This window comes from Falco punctatus (genome assembly GCF_963210335.1).
Source record: "Falco punctatus genome assembly, chromosome: 5".
Lineage (NCBI taxonomy): Eukaryota > Metazoa > Chordata > Aves > Falconiformes > Falconidae > Falco > Falco punctatus.
The window spans coordinates 55,152,301-55,174,841 of NC_137584.1; the positions used below are offsets into that span (position 1 = coordinate 55,152,301).

At 38.6% G+C, this 22,541-nt stretch overlaps 1 protein-coding gene across 1 annotated transcript in view; it reads left to right on the forward strand.

Annotated features, from left to right (window-relative positions):
• The window catches only part of MOXD1 (monooxygenase DBH like 1), a 51,468-nt gene that overhangs the window by 24,506 nt on the left and 4,421 nt on the right, over positions 1–22,541 (forward strand). Inside the window, exons 5-10 of the mRNA XM_080388377.1 lie at positions 7,736–7,915; positions 10,222–10,324; positions 13,409–13,575; positions 15,007–15,198; positions 17,990–18,049; positions 19,999–20,141. Coding sequence (XP_080244503.1) covers positions 7,736–7,915; positions 10,222–10,324; positions 13,409–13,575; positions 15,007–15,198; positions 17,990–18,049; positions 19,999–20,141 — 845 coding nt within the window. The remainder of the gene's footprint in view (positions 1–7,735; positions 7,916–10,221; positions 10,325–13,408; positions 13,576–15,006; positions 15,199–17,989; positions 18,050–19,998; positions 20,142–22,541) is intronic.

Consider the following 22,541-nt stretch of genomic DNA (forward strand, 5'->3'; position numbering starts at 1 on the left):
CTTTTTGAATGGCAGAGTTCCAGACAATTCATTAGGAATAAGAGTTTAGGAATGGACTTGATGGCAGAGAGAACAAGACCTAAATCCATCTCTAATTCTCATTTGTAAATTGTTTTTATTGGTTATTGTGTTGAGTCCTCTTTCCTGATTAAAATATTTAAGTTCTTCTGCACATTGACCTATCGAAATTCTGGATGTACAGTGTAATCATTAGCAGTGGTATATTGGGGTAGAATGGTTTGTATGAATTTAGATATATAGCCTCCTCTCCAAGCTAACAGGACAGCAACGGTAACTTTTACCTGAGAGTACATATTTTTTTCCAATAAAAATTCTGCAGCTTAAAATGGAGGTATGGTAATTACTTCTTAAGGCGGTATACTAATAAAACTTACATAAGAGCCTTCGCTGAACAGCTCAGTCACTGAGTAAACAAATACTTCATTCTTTAAGCCAAGAGCAGGAAATATCTGTGCTTTGAATAAGGTTTTCCATTCATGTGGTAAGGACTTTTTCTCCACAGTGATATTAGAATTTTCGTTATATGTTTTAAAGTATACCCAAACCCAGTTAAACGCAAATGCCAGCAATACAGCTTAAATAAATAAGCCTGCACTTTCAGTTTGGGATTATATCCTGTATTGAATCTTGCCTTGTTAAAAAAAAAAACCAAACACAACAACAAAACCAAAACAATAAATAAAAAAACCAAAAAAACCTCCCAGCCTCCACACATATTAAAGGTGAATCATGCAAAATTCAATGCTTAAGTTGTATGGAACCTCTAGTTTTTGGTCTGGAAAACTTCAGTTCTCCAAGGAAATCTTAACTAACCACATTATGAGATTGGGGGTGGAGATGAGATGGTTGCTGTTGCCTGGGCCTTTTTCTCATCTCCATCTCTTGTTTTATTAACATAGGAAAAACAAAGTATGTCACTAACTACACAGGTTGTATTTTCCTCCAGCTGGAAGATGTGAAAACATGTGTATGATAATAATTTGGGTGAGCATTTTTATGTTTGAAGGACAATTCAAGTTAAGCAGTAATGATCCTTGCTGTACATGGATTACCATCAGTGAACCAGAAACAGCATCTTTGCTCTGCCTCCTGCAATTCACTCACCAAAATATACGCCTTTCTAAGTAAGTGGCACAGTGTAAATTCAGAAGCACTCAAGACAGAGTGTGATTCAAAGGGCTTTGTTAGTAAAGATGGCTGAATTTAGGGTTCGGATTGTGCAGTGAGGAAAACCGAAATGGGCACATAGCTCTATACATGCAAGCGGTGCTGCTGATCTCAGGATAGATTACGGCCTCTAGTCCATGCTAGACTGCAGCTGGTTGAGCGTTGGAGGTACCTCGTTCAGCTCTACCTATTCCACGGCATGAATTTAGTGCTTTCTGACAGGCAGGGTGGGATGGTGGTGCTGTGAGGGTGGTCCCTGCCTGACCCCAGAATGCCTGAACTCCGGGTTGAAAGTCTGCAGCAGATTAGTGTTCCAGATGTGATGCTGGCCTAGGCAGGCTTTTCTACTGACACAAGATAGCTGTTAGGTTGTTAGGGTTCAAATCCTAGTCTGACCCGGAGTCATGGACTTAAACATCTACCCCAGCTCAGAGACATATTTCCAGCTCTTGAGTTTTTACTCAGCACACCTCTGGGTTGTGTGCAAGAAGCAAAGTTAGACAGCGAACAAGGTGTTTTTCTTTCAGAACATTTATGACAGACCATATTATTACTGAGTTTTTTTCTAAAGTACATGGAGTTTTTTGCTGGAAAAGTTCCAACTTTATTAAGCCAAGTATTCTAAATATTTGCTTTTCTGGAGAAAAATCTAAACCAGTAAACAAGATGTGTTAGATAAATATTTGTTCATGCCACAACTGCACTTTTGAAAAGCAAAAAAAATCAGAAGTTTTGATAATGCCAATAAGAAGACATCACATCTACCTTTCAAGAACTTTTCTGTCAGACAAATATTTCAATGTATGTACGTGGTACATACTTGTGAAGGAAGTACAAAGACAGCTCTTCCTGAGGATATGTATAGAAAGCAGAAACCCTATAACTCAGTCTTCTGCTACAACATTTCTCTGAAGTAAAGTCAGCCCGTACTCAGTTTCACCACCATCACTTTTTGGTCTGAGTTAATCAGAGTCACAGCAAGCTCATATAAATGAAATAACCAACCAGAAGCTAGAAACTCTCTTAGATGCAGCAGGGCCAAGACAAAAATGTTTTTTCCCTGTGTCACCATGGGCTCCATACATGAAGTGTTGTGTAGGGCTGTGGCTTTATTCAGTTATATGCTAATATACCATTCCACAGTGTCTTTAAAATGTAAGATAAAGCTGAAGGTATCTTTTGAGCCAGAAAAAATAAAATCACATTTTTCTATGACATTTCAGTGTGGAAGCATCACTGCAACAAGACCAAAAACTTCTTGCCATTTTCATATATAAAACAAACTCAGCTTTTGGTTTTCTGTCATTCAGTGGGCTGTATTTTTTAACAGGGACACTATGGGGAGACTATGGATATAGTTTATGAACTTTCATTGTTTGCATAAGCAGGCATGAACAAACCACAGCTGTTAACATCAAAGAAAGCAAAGTAAATAAAAAGGGAGAAAACCAAAAATAAGCAAGAAAGACTTCTAGGTTTATGGAGGGTTTTTTTTCCATTGTAGGGAATGTAACTTCTTGGACCCTTCGAGCCATTTGCATTTTCACCCTATTTAATACATCATACTTAGCATCTTGACCCTGCTTATTGACAGCTTGAGATGCAGGGCTCTATTATGTTACAATTTTGTCTTGTTTTTTTAAGGAACAATGACTTGTGGTATGTTCGTTTTGTGCAATAGGTAAAGGGATAATAGGAAATAGAGAAGAGAGGAAGAAAAACGGAAACTTAGTAACCTGGCACTGGCAGATGTAAGCATTTTCTTTGTTCATGTGATGTCAGCTTGTTGACTAGAATAGAGCTTTTGTTAGATTCACAGGTGGAAAGCTCATGTCTTATCTGTGTTAACTTGATAATAAAGTGAAAATTTGTTATTTTTTATTCTTTGAAAGTCAGTATTTTCAGAAGAGCTAAGAGATTCAGTATGATGAAAGGAGCTCTGTAAAACCTCTCAACCTGCACGATGAGTACAGATCATGCTAGCCAGACACCATGACCGTAACCCATACCTTTGGTTGCAGACGGTAGTGTCTTCATTTTGCATTTGATTGTGGTGTATTTAAAATACCTCCTTTGGAAACCCTGATCTGCTGTGGTGGAGGATTATAGTGCACCTGTTATTTTTCACCTCTAGGAGTTAGATAGGTTCATATATGTCAGTGTGCTCAGTTAGAAAGATCTTTCATCCAAGCTTTCAAGAAAGGTAGAGAGGATGCAGTAAGTAAATCATCATGAATAAAAAACCAGGGGCTTCTTTCTGCAGGTTTCATGAAAAGCGGGAAGGATTGTGTCTTGTTGCACGCACTTATTTTCTGCAGTCCCAAACGCTTTTGGCACTTTGATGTAGGGTGGATATAGGACTTTTGTTCTCTGAGCCTCTGGCAGTTAGGAAATGTCAAGCAGAAAATGCACTTTGCCTGCAGGGGAAGAAGTCACTGAGGTGTCCCGGTGGTGCAGTATCTCTGCAGGCTTATTCAAAACACTGCAAAGAGATGAACCCTGACAGCTGGGTCTTCCCTGCATGTCAGCAACAGTGAAAACACCACAGATGAGCCTCAAAGAATGAGGTAAAATGGGGAAAATAGGTAGTTACGTGCATATTCCCCTTCAGTCTTCTTTCAGCTTTTTTTTTGACTCCCTTGTCTAACAAGAGGTGGGTAGGAATTAGCAAGGAAAGGAGAATGAACTGTGTTTCGAAGTTCATTATGTGTTTCCTCATAATTATTGCAAGTGAAAGACAGATTCCTATTTTCACTGCAACCCATCTAAATTACTCAGTTATTGGTGGCTGAAGGTATCATTTGAGAGTTCCCTTACACTACGAGAACAGAGTAGGCAAGTCTATGTATAACTAAAATCCAAATTAAAAGGAATTGTTCACATAAATCTGCAGAGTTTATTGACTGTTATGTACTATGCCTACTTTTATCACTTTTTTTTTCCTGTATGCCTCTCCTTTGCCTTAACTTACCACAGTCTTTTATCTTCTTATAAGTATACTAAAAGTTGCACTACTTCCTGAGACAAATTAACAAGACAGTCAAGGTGACTTTTCAGGGTTGGTACATTATTATTGTGACTAGAGACTTGCAAAAGTAAACCTTAGCTTAGTTTAGCTTTCAGTTGTGTGATTTGGGGACAAAGACTATGAAAGAACCAAAACTCTATGCATAAAAATTCAAAAGAATTGAAACTTTGAATGTGTGCGTTAAAAAGTCCACATTTTACAAATGAATGCCTATAGTCATGGATCAAGGCATAATGATCTGTTAAAATAGGAAGAACCTTGTAGGAGATGAACCCTGCAAACTGCATTAGCATTCACTGAGGTTACAAGTATTCTGGAAACCAAGCCACTCTGATGTAGATACTTAATTGTAGATACCTGCTCTAGCAACTAATTTTATACCTGAGACTACCCATGTGCCCTTTTAAATGCATTAGTGATTTGCTGAATTTGGCCCCATGTTTGAGAAACTCAGTCATTGTTCATCATTGTTTGTAAGTCTGGCCAGAAAACAAGAATTTTGTTTACTTGAAAAAAAAATGAGGTTTTGGAATCTCTTTTCGGCTTGGAGCAAACTAAGCTTTACAGATGCTCTTTGTGGAAAGCGAGAGAGGAAGAGGGAAGCAGCCTAAAGAAGTGGCTTTTTCTATAAGCTAAAATAACAAATGGCTGAGTAAATAGGGCAGCACTCACCTGGGATGTAGAATGGCATGTTTAAATCCCTGCTGTACCTAATTGCTACAGTAGAGAATGAGATTTGATTTAATTTTCTTTTCTGCTGAAGGTATTCTAGTACGTAAATACAGTTAGCTATTCATTGGATCAGGAAAAGGGAGCCCAGTGTGTCTAGGGGGTCTGTTCCTCTTCCTTTTCTTGTTTCAATCAGAAATGATGCTGTGAGCCTTAGGGAGCTGGCCGTTGAAATATTTCCATACATTTCTGGGAAATGAACAATTTGTGATTAATGAGATTTGCCTAAGATTTTTGTTAACAGATTTTTGACCAATCCTAATAGATTCTTTTTTTCTCTATTTGTTCAGAAGGGGAGAGAGAGAGGTGGCACCTCTTTAACCAAGCTGCAATAAAAATGTGTAAAAAGTGTAACTTTGCTGCTGCTTTTCATTATTTATTTGTGCATCTGAAGAATATAAGTTGTCCTACGAGATGCATCACGAAGATGCTGATGGGTTTATCCTAGTATTTTTTTTCTTTTCTTCATTAAAGAAAACTGAACAAAGCTACTTTTTGAAGTGCCGTTATTGTTTAGGTAACTGACATTAAAAACTGATGACAGGATGTGAGTTTCTAATTTTGGTGATGTCCCATCGTTTTGAGGGGAAGTTGGTTTTGAAGTAGTGATTGTAAGCACAGCAGGTGCTGGGGTCTTGTAGCAGCAGGCAGAACTATCACATGTTGGGACAAAAATACTCTTTTCTTTCTTGGTAGATACAGGGATAATATTCCCATAACTGTTTCTCTGACTAACCTCTACATTATGTGCAGCTTCAGAATCCTTGAGATGTATACTGCTATTTAATGTACAAGCTGCCACGATATGAGTGTGTTTTGGTTCTGCAGTGTTTGGATAAATATGCAGGTATATGACAGAGCAGAGGGAAGACACAAGATCAAGCTGAAATGGATTTCTGAATCTTTGCCAGTCAGTCTGATATATTTGGGAATAAATTATTATCTGATGGGAAAACTGACTCTTATCTCCTTCATAAATACCTTTTACTTCACAGTACGGTAATTCATGATGATGGTAACACTAACTGAAATAGGGATCACTGAGAACAGCACAGAAGACCTCTTGTGAAATATTTCAGTCTTGACATGAAAACACAACTTCGATGCATCCGTGTAAATTGGCATCCTTCCATTGACTTCTAAGCACAGTGAAGTGGGTGGTTTTGGGTTGCGCACTTCTTGGACAGACATGCAGGTACTCAGCAGCAGCTGGACTCCCTGAGAGTCCAACTTCAATGGTATTTTGCAGATTCATATCAACGAGGGTGGCCTTGATATGCACAGGCTCTGGTTGCTTCTTCCTGCCCTTCCTCTTTTGTAGTTGGTTTAGTGGTTTGAACAAAGTGCAGAGAAATAAATTTCTGGTAACAGTATTGTGCTGACAATATTTTAATAATGTAATAAACTGTTCTTGCTTACCCTGTTCTGGTCCACTGGTAGCTGGGGTTCATGTGCTTGCAAAACAAATGGATGCAATTTTGGAATGTACATACGTTTTTGCCTGTTTAAAAGACCGTATCTTTCCTAATATTAAAAGGCAATATTGCATGGCACCCTACATCTTAAAACTTGCACTGCCAAAGCTTTATTTTTCTTGTGGAAACATTAATGTTTATCTTATTCAACTTGATATGATATGGTAGATATGATAGAACTGGATGCAATCTTTGAAAGCAAAAGCAAGGGAGAAGCTCCTTTCATTTTAATACTGTTTTCTATACGCTGATGTTTTGTGGAATATGATCTTTCTGAAAAACAAAATAAATTTTTTCAGAAGTATTCATGTTTGCCCCAGGGATGTCATCTCTGACAGAGATGATTTAACATCATCCATCCAAATAGAGAGTGAACACTGTTACATGGGAATTAAACAATTTCAGCCACCCCTGAAGTTCAGTGGTTAAATTATACTGGGGGCACCCGGGCTCCCCTGAGAGCCCTCCAGCTCATCACTGCCATAAACAGGCTGGAGCACCCAACCTCTTAGGAATGACTTCATATTAATAAAGTCTTTACCACTGAACAGATTGTAAAATAATTCTAATTTCTTGTAGATGTCAAAAAAATGTGAAAGTCCACCTTGAGCTGCTGAGTAATGTGGGGTATACCTCCAGGCTCACCCTAAATATATAGAATCTATGGGCAGCTCTAGTTTGAAATAGTACAAAAGAGGCAGAAACAGGGATGAAAAGTTGTGAATAGTTCAGATACCAAGCTGGTTTAGTTGAACAGACTTTCAGCTGGTTTATACCCCTTCATGCCAGAATGTCACTAAACAAGATTGGGCAGGGAGAAAAAATAAGTGCCAGCGGGAAAGAGGAGACTGGGGTGGGAGAAGAGAGAACAAGACAGATGGCAACAGAGGTTTCATCAAGACACAAAACTTTCTTCCTGCCCCCCACTGGTGCACTTGGGCAATGAAGTTTTCAGTACTTGGGGTTGCGGAATGCTGAAGTAACGTCTCAACCTAACTACAATCTAACATCGAGCCTCCTCTTTTAAAATAAATGTGCCATATAGTTTTTAGTTTGGTCTGCATATGTACATTGAAATAATCACATTTGAGATGTGGGTTTTTTTCTTTTTTTTTTTCCTCTCTCTTTTTTCTTTCGTTTTCTTTTCTCTTTTTTTTTTCTTTTTTCCGTTCTCTTTTCTTTCTCTTTTTCTTCTTTCTCATTCCCCCTCTCGTTCCCCCTCTCTTTCCCCCTTCTTTCCCCCTCTTTCCCCTTCTCTTTCCTCCTCTCTTTCCCCATTTCTTTTCCTTTCTCTTTTTCATTTTTACATTGACAGGTCGAGCCATTGATCCAGAAAGGCCATGAGAATCTGGTGCACCATATCCTGCTCTACCAGTGCAGCAGCAATTTGAACGACAGTGTGCTGGACTACGGACATGAGTGTTACCACCCCAACATGCCAGACTCTTTTCTCACATGTGAGACTGTCATTTTTGCTTGGGCCATTGGAGGAGAGGTAGGCTGAATGGCTTTCTGACAGGTTCATCAATGGGGATTTAGGAGGGTGTGTATCATCATGAAGCTTCTTCCTAGTGTATTAGTGATTACTTTGTCTGTTTTCAAGGGTACACAATCATAATACCTAAATGCCTCAGCAGTAAGTCCTCAACTTCTTGTTAACTTTTTAAGGATGAAATGCAATGGTCATCCTGAGTGACAAGCTACAAGTAATGAAAATAGTATAGACGGAGTTGATGCCTTAGGGAAAGAAAGATGGCTTGGGAGCATGGGAGTCTGTCCCTGTACCATCTTGTCTCATCTGATATGGAGATACACTGCCTCCAGCAATGACCAGTATCTGCTACCTGTGGAGAATGCCAAAAAGAAAAGCAGTCTCTGTAGGTGACTGCATGAAAGACATGGAGGAGAAATGTTCCAGACAAAGTCAAGCGTAGATTTAATTAGTTTTGTGCATCACCAGCGCCTGGTTACAGTGTTTCCCCATTCAGGCATACCATTCTGAAGTTTCCTACCCAGCCCAAAGAGACATCATTTCAGTGTAGGAGTGATCCTGTGTTGGTGCAGAGCCAGCACAAGGACCACTTTGCTCATGGCAATGGGTCATATCTAAAGAAAACACAGTCTCTGATGCCATGTTGACCCCAGGCTCTGTTTTCAGCTTATTTCATATGTTAATTTCGGCTGCAGTTAACTCTTTAATCTGACATAAGGCAGCATTACTGCCGAATGAATACCACCCCTTCTTTAGCCCCTTGATTCACTTAGCGCCCACACAAACGATGGTGTGGGCACAGAGAGGGACTGGAGTGATGGTAGTTTCTGGAGCCTTCATTTGCCAGCCTGCAGTCCAAAACCATCTTCAAGTGCTGCAGTGTGAGGAAGATAGAGCTGCTACATGGACCCATCAAAAAAAGTTTAATCCACTACGAGCATTATCCCTGCTGTATGCTTTGTGCAGTTTTGCCATCAGCTATGCTCTGACCTAGTATTTGTACTTTCAACTGTCTTAATCTAAGTGAAATAAAAAACTCATATAAATAAGTTATCATTTGACAAGCACTATGGAGGTTTTTGCAAGGATGATCCCACTGTTAAAGATCTGTAGGGAGGAATCTGACAGATCTGGGTTACATGCAGGTTTCCCAGAGTACTCACTTCACTTACTTCAATTTACCTTTATGTAAAATGGAGGTGATGATATTTATTATTGTATACTATGGTTAATTCATTAAATGTCCATCAAGCATCAGAAAAGAATGGGATCTCAAATTGCACATTTCAGAAAGTTAGAATCTCAAATTGCATATTAAAATATTAGCTATATAATATAAAATGATGCAGATTAATTCCTATAAAAGTGAATTTGGTAAAGAGTTCACTTAGAAGATATTGGTGTTTCAGTTTGAATACGGAGCAAGGTTTTAAGTAAATCTCCTGGTTGTCTCCACTTACCAAACTCTGTTTATCATCATGAGTGGTTTGAGAACTTGCACAGCCCCCTTTGGGATGAAGTTAAACTGATAGTGCCGTGGTGAACCCAGCACCTCCCAACAATAAATGGGGTTCTGTGCATGGGGTCTGAACAGAGCTGGTCCAGGGGAGCATCATCTGGGAACAGTGTGTCCAGCACAAGCTGTTGCACTGTACAAAGCTATTTCTTTTGCACTACATGGCTTGCTAATGTAAATGTAGCCGTGAAGATCACCTTTATTGTTCAAATAATTTTACTTAGAATACAGTGATTTGTGCAGGAAAAACAATCTAATTATGTACAACCTCAGTATTCCCTGGAAATTACTGCTTTTAGAAACTGGGAACATTTAAAATGTAGATTCACCTCTTCATAAGGGTTTTATTGTCAGACAAACTGCTTGATGATGCAATATTTATACATTTTAAATGGAATTTTTCCTTTTCTGCTCAAGCAATAAATACAGGATAAATAATCATAAGATCACAGGATAATGCAGGTTGAAAAGAACCCCAGGAAGTTTCTGGTCCAGCCTCTTACTTCAAACAGGGTCAGTGGTGACGTCAGACCAGTTTTCTCAGGGCTTTATCCTCTAGTAAGTGTAGGATCTACTATTTTATATTGACTTAGTTATTTAGTGCATCGAGTATATAATAAATATGTTACACCACAATGCCATGTTCAGAATTTAAAAAGAAATCACCTCTTAATTTATCATTAATATGACTGTATCATTGAAAAAAAAAAAGTCATTGTATTTGTAAAAAACAAATTAACTTTTAACTGTGACAAAAAATACCTTAACTCTGTATGCATGTGTTGATTTCCAGGGCTTCACCTATCCTCCTCATGTTGGCTTATCCATTGGCACAGCAGCTGACCCCCAGTTCGTCCTCATGGAGGTGCATTATGACAATCCATCTTACACAGAAGGTTTGTACGTCACACTCTTTATAACACACAAAGCTGAAAGATGTAATAGACCCAAGTGCCTCATTGCATTGCATGGCAAGCAGAGCAAATGCAAAGCTGAGGCTTATTTTCCCCTGCTCAGTTGTTCCTGGTTCCCAGTGTTTTTCTCACTGCCCTCAAAAGCTTAACCTGAAGTCAGCGAGAGATTCCAAAGAATTGTGGACCAGGTGAATACATCACTTTTATCACTACATTCTTCTTGTTATCTCCCTTTCCTTTTGCTGGGAAATCCGATCAGACAGAGCACATAGCATAGCACCCAGACTGTGGGACAGCAACACAGGGAATGAGCCTTTTATTAGTTTTTAAAAGCACTTTTTAAAAGACATCTACCTGAACTGTGGTCAGTTTTTGAAAGTGAAGTATGGACTCAGGTTACTAGACTGTTCCCTGGGTAAAAGCAGGTGATCTTAAAAGTTAAGCTTTTCTTTTGTAATGGTGGTTTTTTTTTTTTAATCTTCTTTCTAAAATTCATTTATATTTAGAAGCAGCTAAAGGAAGAAGTCAGGGAGCCCCAGAAAATCTAGGGATCTTTGAAGCTGACTTTTAGAAAGATAGTTTTTTGTTCTGAAACAAAAGTTTATTGAGCTAATTACTGTACCTGAGAATATTCTGGTGATTGCTATATATGAACCCAGTAAAATCCAGTGCAGCACAGTGTACTGGCCTTTCTTCACACCCTCACATGTTAAAAGAAAATCCTCTCTGTGGGTCACGGTGTTCTGTCTTACTGTTATTCCCCCTCTTTTTGTTGTACTAGATGAACTATCTCAAAATTGGTTTATTTAATGACAGACTCTCTCCTTCAGCATGCACATTTGCATGGGATAGAGTAAACTCCATTGCATCCTTGATGTTGCATGCTTTTCTATCAAGTGTTACCTGAAAGCCTAAGAAGATGCATGGAGAAGAACTGTTTGAGTTGGTTGTGTCCCTAAATCCACTGTTTTATTTTAATCAACTGTGCTGTATGATACCCTTGTTTTAGTTCAAGTGGCGCACAGAAAGACTGAGAATGAATAATGGTTCATTTCCTTTTTAAGCAATGGGGACACCTTTGCCTTGCTGGCACAGTCCCAGGTGAACACAGGGTCTTGCCAAAGACCTGGGAAAATTCAGACAGCAACGGCAGAGCAGGGTGTCTGTAATCCAGGTTGTTTCTCTCCTCCTTGCCAAAACACACGGTATAAGATTGTGCCAGGAGTGTGAGGGAATAGACCTGGGTGCTCCATCCACTTCAGGTGGGGGCATGTGAGTCCCCCTGACACAGCACCAAACCTGCCACTGGGTCACCTTCGTTTTGGCATTTTGGCACCTGCATTTTCCCACTTTGGGTCTTGCGGTTAAAGGCTGCATTGTTAGCCTCATGTTGTGATCTGGGGTAATATTTTCACAAGTGACCCAGATTGGTAGGCAGCATTGGCTCCCAGTTAGACTAAAAAATGTTTGAACTTCTCCTAACATGGCTGGTTTTGAAAGTTTCTGTTTCTGAAATCCTTAACATTCACTTTTCAATTGAAAGGTGGCCTCTTTTGAGGTTGTTTATCAAAACCTCTTACATATCACAAAGATTTCTAGCATTTAGCAACAAGCTTGAAGGGGAAATACCACACAGGAAATATTCAAGTTGATGAGATAATACGAATAACTTCAGAAAGGTAATGAGTATGGATCCCCAAACACTTTAAAACTGGGGTGTTTTGGGACAGTATGTAGCACCTGAAATGTCATGATTTGTATATTGCAAAATGCCTCATAGTTGAATACCACTCTAAATTGGCAGCGCATAGTTCATATCCTTTGTTCCTTGATAATTATATACTACTCTGTCTCAGGTATTTTAGTGACTGGGTAACTTAGTCCCTGCTCTGTTCCTCTGCCATTTGCTTATCTTGAAATAGCTTGCTGATTTCATATTGGTGTAAAATTTGGTTTCAGGCACTGCTATATCTGTTCTGTTTTTTAGAAGACTAGTACAGGTCATTAGAAAGTCTCTCACCTTCTCTGAGAGATTTGGTATTTTTTTTTGCATTTTTAATTTTCAAAATTGAAATTTGCAAAGGGACAACAAAGAAGAAAGTAACAGATGAACTAGCAGAATGCAGGGCTTGTGCAACACAAATTAATCTTTATGTCTTGCCTAATAAAAATGGCTAATAGAAGATAAACAATTATAAGCATGTAGATGATGGAGGCAACAAAACTTATTCATAGATGTACAAACAATCACATATGGCTGAACATGCAGGTGAACAAAATATATTCATACCACTTTGAGTCTTAAAGACTCAATCTTTTCACAGCATGCTTTGGTTCTCTGAGCTACTTTCTGAAATCAGAAGTCCTTGAGTGAGTGCAGCATTAAAGTCCTCTGTAGTCCTCTTGTCTACTTTATGCAAGGTGCTGATGTTGTCTTCAGGTTTGGGATTCAGGAAGACAATTTTCATGTTTAGTTGATGGTCTTTTAATTGGGGAGATTGTAAAAGGGATTTGGTCATCTGAGGTGTGCTGTAATGTGACAGGCAGTCCAAACCAAAGGGAAGTATAATTAATGCTAGGGCCTAGGGTGAAGGAATAGACAAATTCACAGGTAGAAGATAACACACGACTTGAAAATTTTAAAGAAAAAACCCACAATAACATTAAACTGTTGTTTAAATATTTCATTTGAAATCATACATGGAACCTTTTGAGGTCTTATTATTTCCTTGTATTGTTTGCTCTGCCTGTGATCTAACCTCTTTTCTCTGAGGTCCATGTTCCATAACTTAGCAGAAGAGACATGAGGGCTATGGACAGCACATATTTTTCATTCACATCTGAACTCCACAGACATTATGATACCATGTTTAACAACCCTTTTGTGGGGTGCCCCTATTTATCGTTTCCTGCATACGGTTTGACCCCGGTTATAGAGGTTGATTCATCGATTTTCATCTAAAACTTAGGACATGCCTTGAAAAATATGAAACAATTGGATTTTTTTTCCTCTTTTCTTTAAAATATTGATTTACAGCCATGGATGACTGTGTTCTTTTGTTGCAGGTTTGATAGATAACTCTGGTCTGAGGTTAATTTATACTCCAGTTTTAAGGAAATACGATGCTGGGGTTATTGAAGCCGGTCTTTGGGTCAGCCTCTTCCACAATATCCCACCAGGCATGCCTGAATTTGTGTCAGAGGGTCACTGCACACTGGAATGTCTGGAAGAGGTATGTCTCCTGCCTAAATCCATTGCTTTTCATTCTTAGAAATAGTTTTGGACAGCCAGCCACTTTAACTTCTTGGGAAGATTGATAGTTACTGGTTAAAGACATGTGAGCCAAGGCATCTGCTACGTGTTGCCCTCCAGAATGCTGAGTCTTTTTGATCAGGATATTTGAGGTGCTCAGTATTCAAGCTGCTTTACTGATATGAGTAATAGTGGATGACACAGTGCTTGTGATTTTTAATTGTCTGTTCAATATATAAGCATATGTTGCTTTCCATGGCAAAGCTATTAATAGCCTGGAATGTTAGCCGAAAAAGATGTTGAGAGAGACTAATTCAGATTTCATGTGCAAATGGCTCCTAATGGCATAGTGAAATCCTGAAAGGTATTATTAGACCAACCACAGAAACTAAAGACCTGAACAGGTTTTGTTGCATGGCTCAAAGTACAATATTACGCATTCATTAAACACTTGGTTTTCATTAAGATAATTTAAATAACTTCACAGATAATGGAAGTATTGTCTAAAATCTGTGATTAATGTATCACAGGATTCTCATATGCTTTGTCACGTATAGAGAAAGGTTGAATCAGTACTGGTTATGATGTGATTTAGAGTGAAGGGCAAATTAGATATGGAATTTAGATGTGTTCTTGGTGGTGTTAAATTTTGCTTATTGTCATAGCATTTTTCAGCCTAAAAACACTTGAGTGATCTATTATTGTGATGTTTCTGACCTTAAGGCTGTACTTGAAAGGTATTGCAATAACAGATTATTTCTAGTTTGGGCTCTAAACAAGTCTAGCATACAGTATATTCAGATCCATAGATCTCAGCTAGAATGGGAGTGGTGTCAGGTTTGTGTCAATTTCAAAAAGCTAATTTTAAAATGTTTTTGACCTGGAAAAAAGTTTCAGATGTAAACTTACAGTATTTCACCATCAGTTGACTTGAAGATGGGAAGTTGAGCATATTATAATTACAGTCTCTGTTTATAGTGCTTCTCTTGGTACAATGTTGATGATAACATCATTCAAAACTGCATAGGTATTCTTTTTCACAGTAAAGATCCACATTCACTAGTGTCAACCACTAGCACTGAAATTATGTGCAGGTTTTAGTGTAATTCCCTTGAAGGGCTTAATCTTGAGAATTATTGGCAGGCCAGTTGATTTGCGTAAAAACTGTGTGCATTGGGAGTAAGATAAGTTTTTCCTAAAAAGAAAAAAATCATGGAAAAAAACTAGCCTTTTTTTGTATATAAAACCTTAATTTCACATACAGATTTGTTTTTTCTTGGGACTGCATTTTGCTGTAACCTGAGGGAATGTAAAACACATTTATTAATATATTTTTACTCTGTTTGTACATTGTATTACATTACATGACATTGCATCTGGGCACACTGATGGTGTTGGTTTCCCTGGCCAGGCTCTAGGTGCTGAGAGACCTGCTGGGATTAATGTGTTTGCAGTACTTCTTCATGCTCATCTTGCTGGCAGAGCTATCAGGATGCGCCACTTTCGCAACGGCGAGGAGCAGAAGCTGCTTGCTTATGATGATGAGTTTGACTTTAACTTCCAGGAGTTTCAGTATCTGAAAGAAGAAAGAACCATCTTGCCAGTAAGATACAATTCTTTCCCTGAGAGTGTTTAAGAGTTCATGTGCCTAACATTTACTCACATTTAGGATTAATTTTTCTACAGTTTCTTATCAGGGAATCATAGTATTCTTTAATATTTTATTAATTTTTCCACTTACTGCAGAGTAACTTATGCAGAGTAACTAATGCATTAAATTTGCAGTGTCTCAGGAGTGTCCACCCAATTCACTACAGACCCATCAATTCAAGCTGTTCTTTGGGTGTGTTTGTTGTCCGCAATTACTCAGTTTAAATTTTCCTATCACAAATGTTTGAACAAAGCAGATTATAAAATCACACATGCCTGGTGGTGCCATTGTTGTGCATCCAGCTAGCTGAAGAATGGAAATGCCATCACATGGCTTTATGGAGCCACTGAGACCAAGTAGCACATCTCAAGTATGTACACACAGCAAGTATTCATCCAGCCTTGCAAACATGTCTACAAATCAGCCAAGTCTTCTGTTTATTTCAGATTTGTAGTTGTTGTTGGGAGTAAAACTCCATGTTTATGTTCCGTGTGAGGTTTCACTAGTAAGCAGAACCTTTTGGAAGAAGAAATTATGCAATTCTGCTATTCTTGTCAGAATAATGTAATATAACTTTCAGAAAAATCCCAACTACAATTATATTATAAAGCAGTAGGTATCCATAGGTATTGCATGAAAAGAGTCCGTATGCTTTTAGATGAGTCACTCGTTTAAAAATTAGTTAGTTCCAGCCAGCATCTGTTTTTGAAGCTTTGGCCTGAGAACAGAAAGTTTAATGCAGCAGAGGTTGGGTGCTCCAGGTCTGACCAGCAGAACAACTGAAGAAGTTCTTGTTCTGCTGCATGTGAACAGGCCTGTTACCAATGAAATTGGTCAGATACAAAATGTCATACAACTGTATTTTGTTTACAATTGGAGCCAGTAAGGAAAAGGGAGCTGAAAAGACCATTGAAATGACTGAACTTCAAGTATACTCAGGAGCCCCATGTTTTAAACTTCCAGGCTTCTCTTTGAGTCGCTTTCTCTCTTAGGTCTCTTCTCCTATGCTGGGAGACATTGATATTTGTCCTTTAAAGGCAAGAAGCTAAAATATTAACTTTATAATTTAATTTCTACAGCAAAACCTGGATGTTCAGGTGCAGCATTTATTCTTTGAAGTCAAACTGCTTGTACTCCACAAGGACTTCAAAGACAAAATGGTGTTACCTCCTCCAGGAAAGAAGTGTTGAAGGGTTTAGGAAAAGGGCTGGCAGAAGATGACAGGTTTGCAGAGAAAGCCTGTCATATTTTTAGAAAATCCATGCAGATTATAGAGAAAGGCCTCTTAAAATTCAAGAACAAAAGGGAGTAGAAAGCAGAAAGACTAAAAGAGGTATCAATTTCATAAAAAAGACAGCTCAAGTAAAAGCTGGAATTCTTTCTCTGAAATGAGCCTTTTTTATGCCTTTTTTTTTGTTTTCATCTTATGCAAAACTACCAGTACAGCTTTACATATATCATTTGGTGTAATTCAGACCACAGTCTAATCAATTAACTAATAATATTAAAAATCTTTGTGTAAGTTCTGTTATCCTCTTCTCTGCAAGTTTTTTCAAGGGTGTATCCATCTTTCAGCTTGTGGAGTCCAGGTTGTTTTCTTCATATACTAACACTCTCTTCTGAATTTGGAAGCAAAAGATCTAATCTCACAGAAGGAACACTTTTAGTGAATGCTATCTGCTCCTTAAGCCACAAAAGCTAGAGACCTGGTTGGTGGGAAGCAGCATATTCCCGCTGGGAGCAGCAAAGCTGTGCCACTTCATGCTGCTTCAGAAACCTCTGTCTCCATTTGGCTGGCAGGAGGCTGACACACCTTCTCCCAGAAGCCTGGAGTACAGTTAGCACTAGCACTGGTCTGGCCATGAAACAGCCCGCAGGAAAGGAGAAATTATTAACCTTTGAAGGGTGATCTAATTTTTTCAGGGAAGAGTAATACAATGGGTGACAAGGAAACATGATGATACCCCCAAAAATGTACCAAAGCAAATAAACATCTTACATCCTTGTGATATGAATTTGCTCAAAAATATTAGATTTTTGATGTCTGGCTATGTTCTTCAAAATTTTAATTTCCACTTGATTATCATGGTGATTTTGAGATTTGTATTTGATTAGGTACAGGGAATAAAGGTACTACCAAACTGTAGATCGGTTTGTCAAGGCAGCAAGAAGTTAATTGTATGTACTTGAGAAGGTAAGTATTCAGCCTTTCCCATACATATCTGTCAATGTAGTTAAGTTTTTGCCTGCCACTCCTCTACTCCCAGGCTTGGCAGATAAATAGTTGTTATTGTGATGTGGAAAGCCTTCTTTTCCTCATTTGGCAAGTATTTCTATTAAAGTTGGCATCATAAATTGGCCTGGGGAAAGCTATCCAAAGTAGCAATGGATGAGTTTGGGAGCCAGAATCATGTATATGTCTACACATACATACTGTCTACATACATAATTTTCCTGATAATAGGATTATAACTGGGCATCTCCATTGCTGTTGTCCAAAAACATACAAGACTCTGGATAGGACTCTGTTTAGATCCTTGGGGGATCCCTGAGGATCTGGGGTAACATGAATGTTAAGTGCCCAGGCCTTAGCACACACCAATTACCTAATCCTTTGCTCTTTCAAAAAATAGTATCCACTGCTCTGATCTTTATTTCTTAAGTGTTTGATGTCATCTGTGGTTACCTGAAGCTGATGCTGATAAACTTCAGAACTGTGAACTTCCGAAATCTTGTGTTTCAGGGGGATAATTTAATCACGGAATGCCACTACAATACTGTGGACCGAATTCGCATGACATGGGTAAGAAATGTTTTAATGGATCAAAATAAGTACACAGATAATATTGGGGACCAACATCTTTTTCATAAAATGCTATTAAAAAGTGTGGACTTCACTTGCTAATGCCTGTGTGCATGTAATTATGTATTATCTTTCCTTTCATAGGTTCTTAGGTTTTAAAGTCATCAGGACTATTACGATCACAGTCTGATCTCTTGCAAAAGGCATTCATATGACTAGTTTATAAAAATAAGCAAGCCAGCTCATGAAAGCTCTTTAAAAATCAGACTCTGCTGGCATAAGGATTGCTTTCTTCATAACTTGTATTAACATGCAAATTCTGCATATTCTAATGAATTATTTTTATAAACTTGTTACACATTTTTCCTCAAAGTTGTAATTGCCAGTTCTTACAAACTGATTTTTATTGATGCCATGATCAAGACGGGACCACTTGCTTTTGTGCCTAATGTAGAATCCAGGCAGAATACAGGAGCTTTGGGTTGGGAGGAGGAGGCTGAGCCTCTGCACGCTACCTTTCTCATGAGGTGGGTTTTCCAGCCGCAGTGACCCCCCTGGGCAGTTGCTGCCCCTGGGGTGCCACCCGAGAAGCCCGTGCCGTACCTGTGCACACTTGCAGCCAAGGCACAAGGAGCAGCTGTGCTGCAGCCCCTGGTGCAGCAGCAGACGAGGCAGGGCCATGGCCAGGGGGTGAGCAGCCTTTTCAGGGTCGAGGGGTTCTGGCTCAGGTTTGGCACAGGGCAGTGCACAGTGTCCCAGACACAACTTTTTAGGTTAGCAGACACTGGCTGTTGCAATGCGACCACTTGGTTTTGAAGGTGAAGCGAATTTGGTTGTTGGGACATGAGCTGGACTGTGCCAGCTGGCTATTAAATTGGAGAGTGATGCCAGACCCACTATGCTTATGGGAGGGGTGTAGCTGCCAGCACCCAGCCTTTGCTAGGGGCTGATCCCGCTTCCTTGGAAGGGGCTGGATCCAGACCTCTGGGAGGTGAGACCTCAGGGAGTTCTGTTCAGCAAGGAAGACCTGTTCCTGGCATCCAGAGAACACAGGGATACCTCTCCCTGAATCACGGCTTGCATGTACGTGCATGCAGTAGGTATATAAAGCAAAGCAAAAGAGTGAGAATGAAAACCTTTGAGTTTTTGTCCTATTTTCTTGTGTGGTGACCACACTAGCTTTTGAGCCTTGGTTCATGTTTTGTCTTCTCCATTTGTATTCCTGTGGTTCTGTGAGGTTTGTGGAACTGTTCCCACACAGGATTTAAGAACATGCAGCTCATAATTTTGTCCATATTTACCAGGATTAATTTTAAATTAGTTGTTTGCCCCCTGGCTTTCATTGGAAGACTGTTTAAGAATGTTTCTTCTAGCTAAAAATCTTAATCTAATTAATTATTTTATAGTTAGTGTTCATTTGTGCTTGAGTCAACATTATCTGTTAACTTAAATAACTCTTCTTTCTTACTCTTTTGCTGTGTATGTACTTACAAGGAGAGTCCATATAGACACATATTCCATCCTGGCCTCCATTTTACTAGGCAAAGCTCACTTAATTTTTTATTAAGCAGACTAATTATCCTACCAGATTTTTTCTACATCTGTTCTACTTTGAAGCCCTTTTTTCTGAAACGTGGTAGATGTAAGTATCTTGGAGATAGCTGAAAATAAACCTGAACTTCTCAGATAGTTCTCTTCAACATAATAGGAGTCTTCCTGTATTGATGTTCTTTCTGACATTTTTTTAAGCTCAGGAGGTATTGCTTGAGCTTGCAGTGTATTTTGTAAATTATGTAATAACTTCTTGCTACTTGATAACTCAATGTGCAAGATAAACCAGTTGAATTGGGCCTCCTGATACACATTTCATTAGCATATAAATGCTAATCGGTGTTTTTATCTGTGAGATTCCAGTGCTATCTTAATTAAAAGAAAAATCCCATTTTCAGGGTGGTCTGAGCACCAGGAATGAAATGTGCCTGTCATATCTGCTCTATTACCCAAGAATCAACCTCACCCGATGTGCAAGCATTCCAGATATAATGGAACAGCTCCAGTTCATTGGTGTTAAGGAAATCTACAGACCAGTCAGGCAAGTAAACTGTTTATGAATATGTGTAGCACCTCTATTTCTGTCTGTGGGATTACAAGGTCATTTTTTTATGAACGTTATTGCTTTCTAGTAGTGCAACTTGTTGCTGGGTCACTCATGCCACTTCCTTTTGGTCATTATGCTATGCTGCTATATTTCTCCTGCCAAATTATTCCCCCCCCTCCCCTTTTTTGTAAATACAAAAGCAGCTTTTTCTGTTAAAGAAATAATATTCCTCACGGCATTTTTTTTCAACGCAACCATCTGTAAAAACACTATTCAATGTCATCATTGTTTCAGAAAATCTATCAATTTATTAAAACTTAGAAGTGTTTAACATATATAGAGATAATTTTGAAAACAGAGTTTGAGAGCATGGATATTGAATTACCCTGGATAGATTTGTTGTTTATAATGCTGCTGAAGTCAATCAGTGCAACCAGATCTTGGAGCTGTTGCTCACATACAGAACTTAACGCTGTCTCAGTGACACTGACAAATTCAGAAAAGGGGAAGAAGCTGTAAATTAGAAAGGAAACTGAGGGATTAAGAAAATATTAAATTGTTCATAGAGAAAGATAAGTTCTAGATAAGCATCACAATGGAGAGAAATGAGAGATAGAAGGCTTTGGAAGAATAAGAAGTCAGAGGATGATATACAAGGTAAGTAGAGAGAAAAACATGGTACCAGTGGTAGGAACCTAGCCAAGAGGAAAAGAGCTTTTTAAGTGAACTGTTGACTGCAGGAGCTTGCAATTCTGTGCAAAGACACCGTCTACTGAGTCTACTACTCTTGGACTCCCACCGTTTAGGGAAGAAGGACACTGCACATTTTTGAGATGTAAATCCATGTCAGAAAGAAAACCATCTAGCTCATTCATCAATTCTTCTTCCTAATAAAAATAAGCCACAAGAATCTGAATATTGGCCTGCTGCTCAGCTCAAAAGAGATAATGTAATTTTGTTGTAAGATCTTCCTGCCTCAATGCTTAACAAATATTAGATACCCACTCTGTGAATGGTAGGGGTTGGGGGCTGTTACCATTTAGGCAACTCAGGATCTATAATAACCACCGTTGCATTCAGGTCTGTGCAGTTCAGAGGGCATCTCAGTGCTGGGGTAAACCACAGGCTGGTAAATTTTAAACAATGTGTTACAGTTTCTTTAGTAAGTCAGCAGAAGTCTTGCTGTCCTTCATCATGAGGGTCCTCAGCAAGAATAAAATGCTTCCCAGTGTGTTGAATCTGTCCTTTGATGTCAGTAGGATGACCGGCACAATGGTATCACTCATTAAGAGCAAGAGTTATTTCCAGAATCCAACATAAAATTTAAATTTTGGTAGGAGATGGGAGGAAGCCCACTATAGACAGGATAAATCTGTGTGAATATATAAAAATCAATTAATAGTGTATTTCAGTTTTTAACTGTTTCTTGCAGTGATTAAAATGAAAAGTATCTCAATAGCAGATAAGCAGTGGAAGTGATTGTGAACAGTGAGAATAGTCTAAAGAGGAAAGTTCCCAAATGAACCAAGTACAGAAAAATAATCAAACAATAGAAAGTAGAATGCACTGTCAGTGGTGAAAGGTGAATTACGTTTGTATTGTTGGTTGCACTAAACTAAGGTAATAGTAAGATTTTAAAATAAAATTGATAGACTAATAGTATGTCATCACATTTACATTTTAAAAGTTCTCTTTCCTTATACAGTTTAACAAAACCATATACAACTATTATTGCAAAGTAATTCGATATACAGGCTTACTGGTCTTAGTTCTGAAATTTATATCCAAGACAGAAGAGTTTGAAGAAAGTCACAATGCAATCAATGTCTACTTCATTTTCTACACTATTTCTATTTACAATCTCTTTTAATACAGGGAGAGCACAGTTTCTAAATTAATCCTAGCTAAAAGAGTCTTTCTGAGCTTAGAAAGAAAATATTCTAACAAATGTATGCTCTCTTGAGTGTTCATTCATGATAACTGTACTTAAGGAAAAAATGTGTGTTTGGCCTGGGGAAATAAAGCTGTTTTGAATAGAGTTAAGTATGCAGACTGTCTGCCGCACATGGAATAGTAATTAGAAGAAGAGATTATTAATGCCTCTAGTATTTATGACCTAATCCACAATTCGTTTCATTAAGCTCTGTCAGCCTAAGGATATGTGACCTGATCTTTATCTTTCTTGTGTCAGTCTTATGCTGGAATTGCTTCACTGACTCCTCTAAAGTCTCTCTTGACTTACACATGAAGGCGAACTGGAAGCAGGATCAAGGCATTGTGTCTCACTTTAAAACCCTTTTTTTCCTCAGTCTAGTGGCACAGACAGTGCTATAAATCATGAGGAGCTGAGATGAAAGTGAATGGACCACAACAGCGTAAAATAGGTTCTTGATT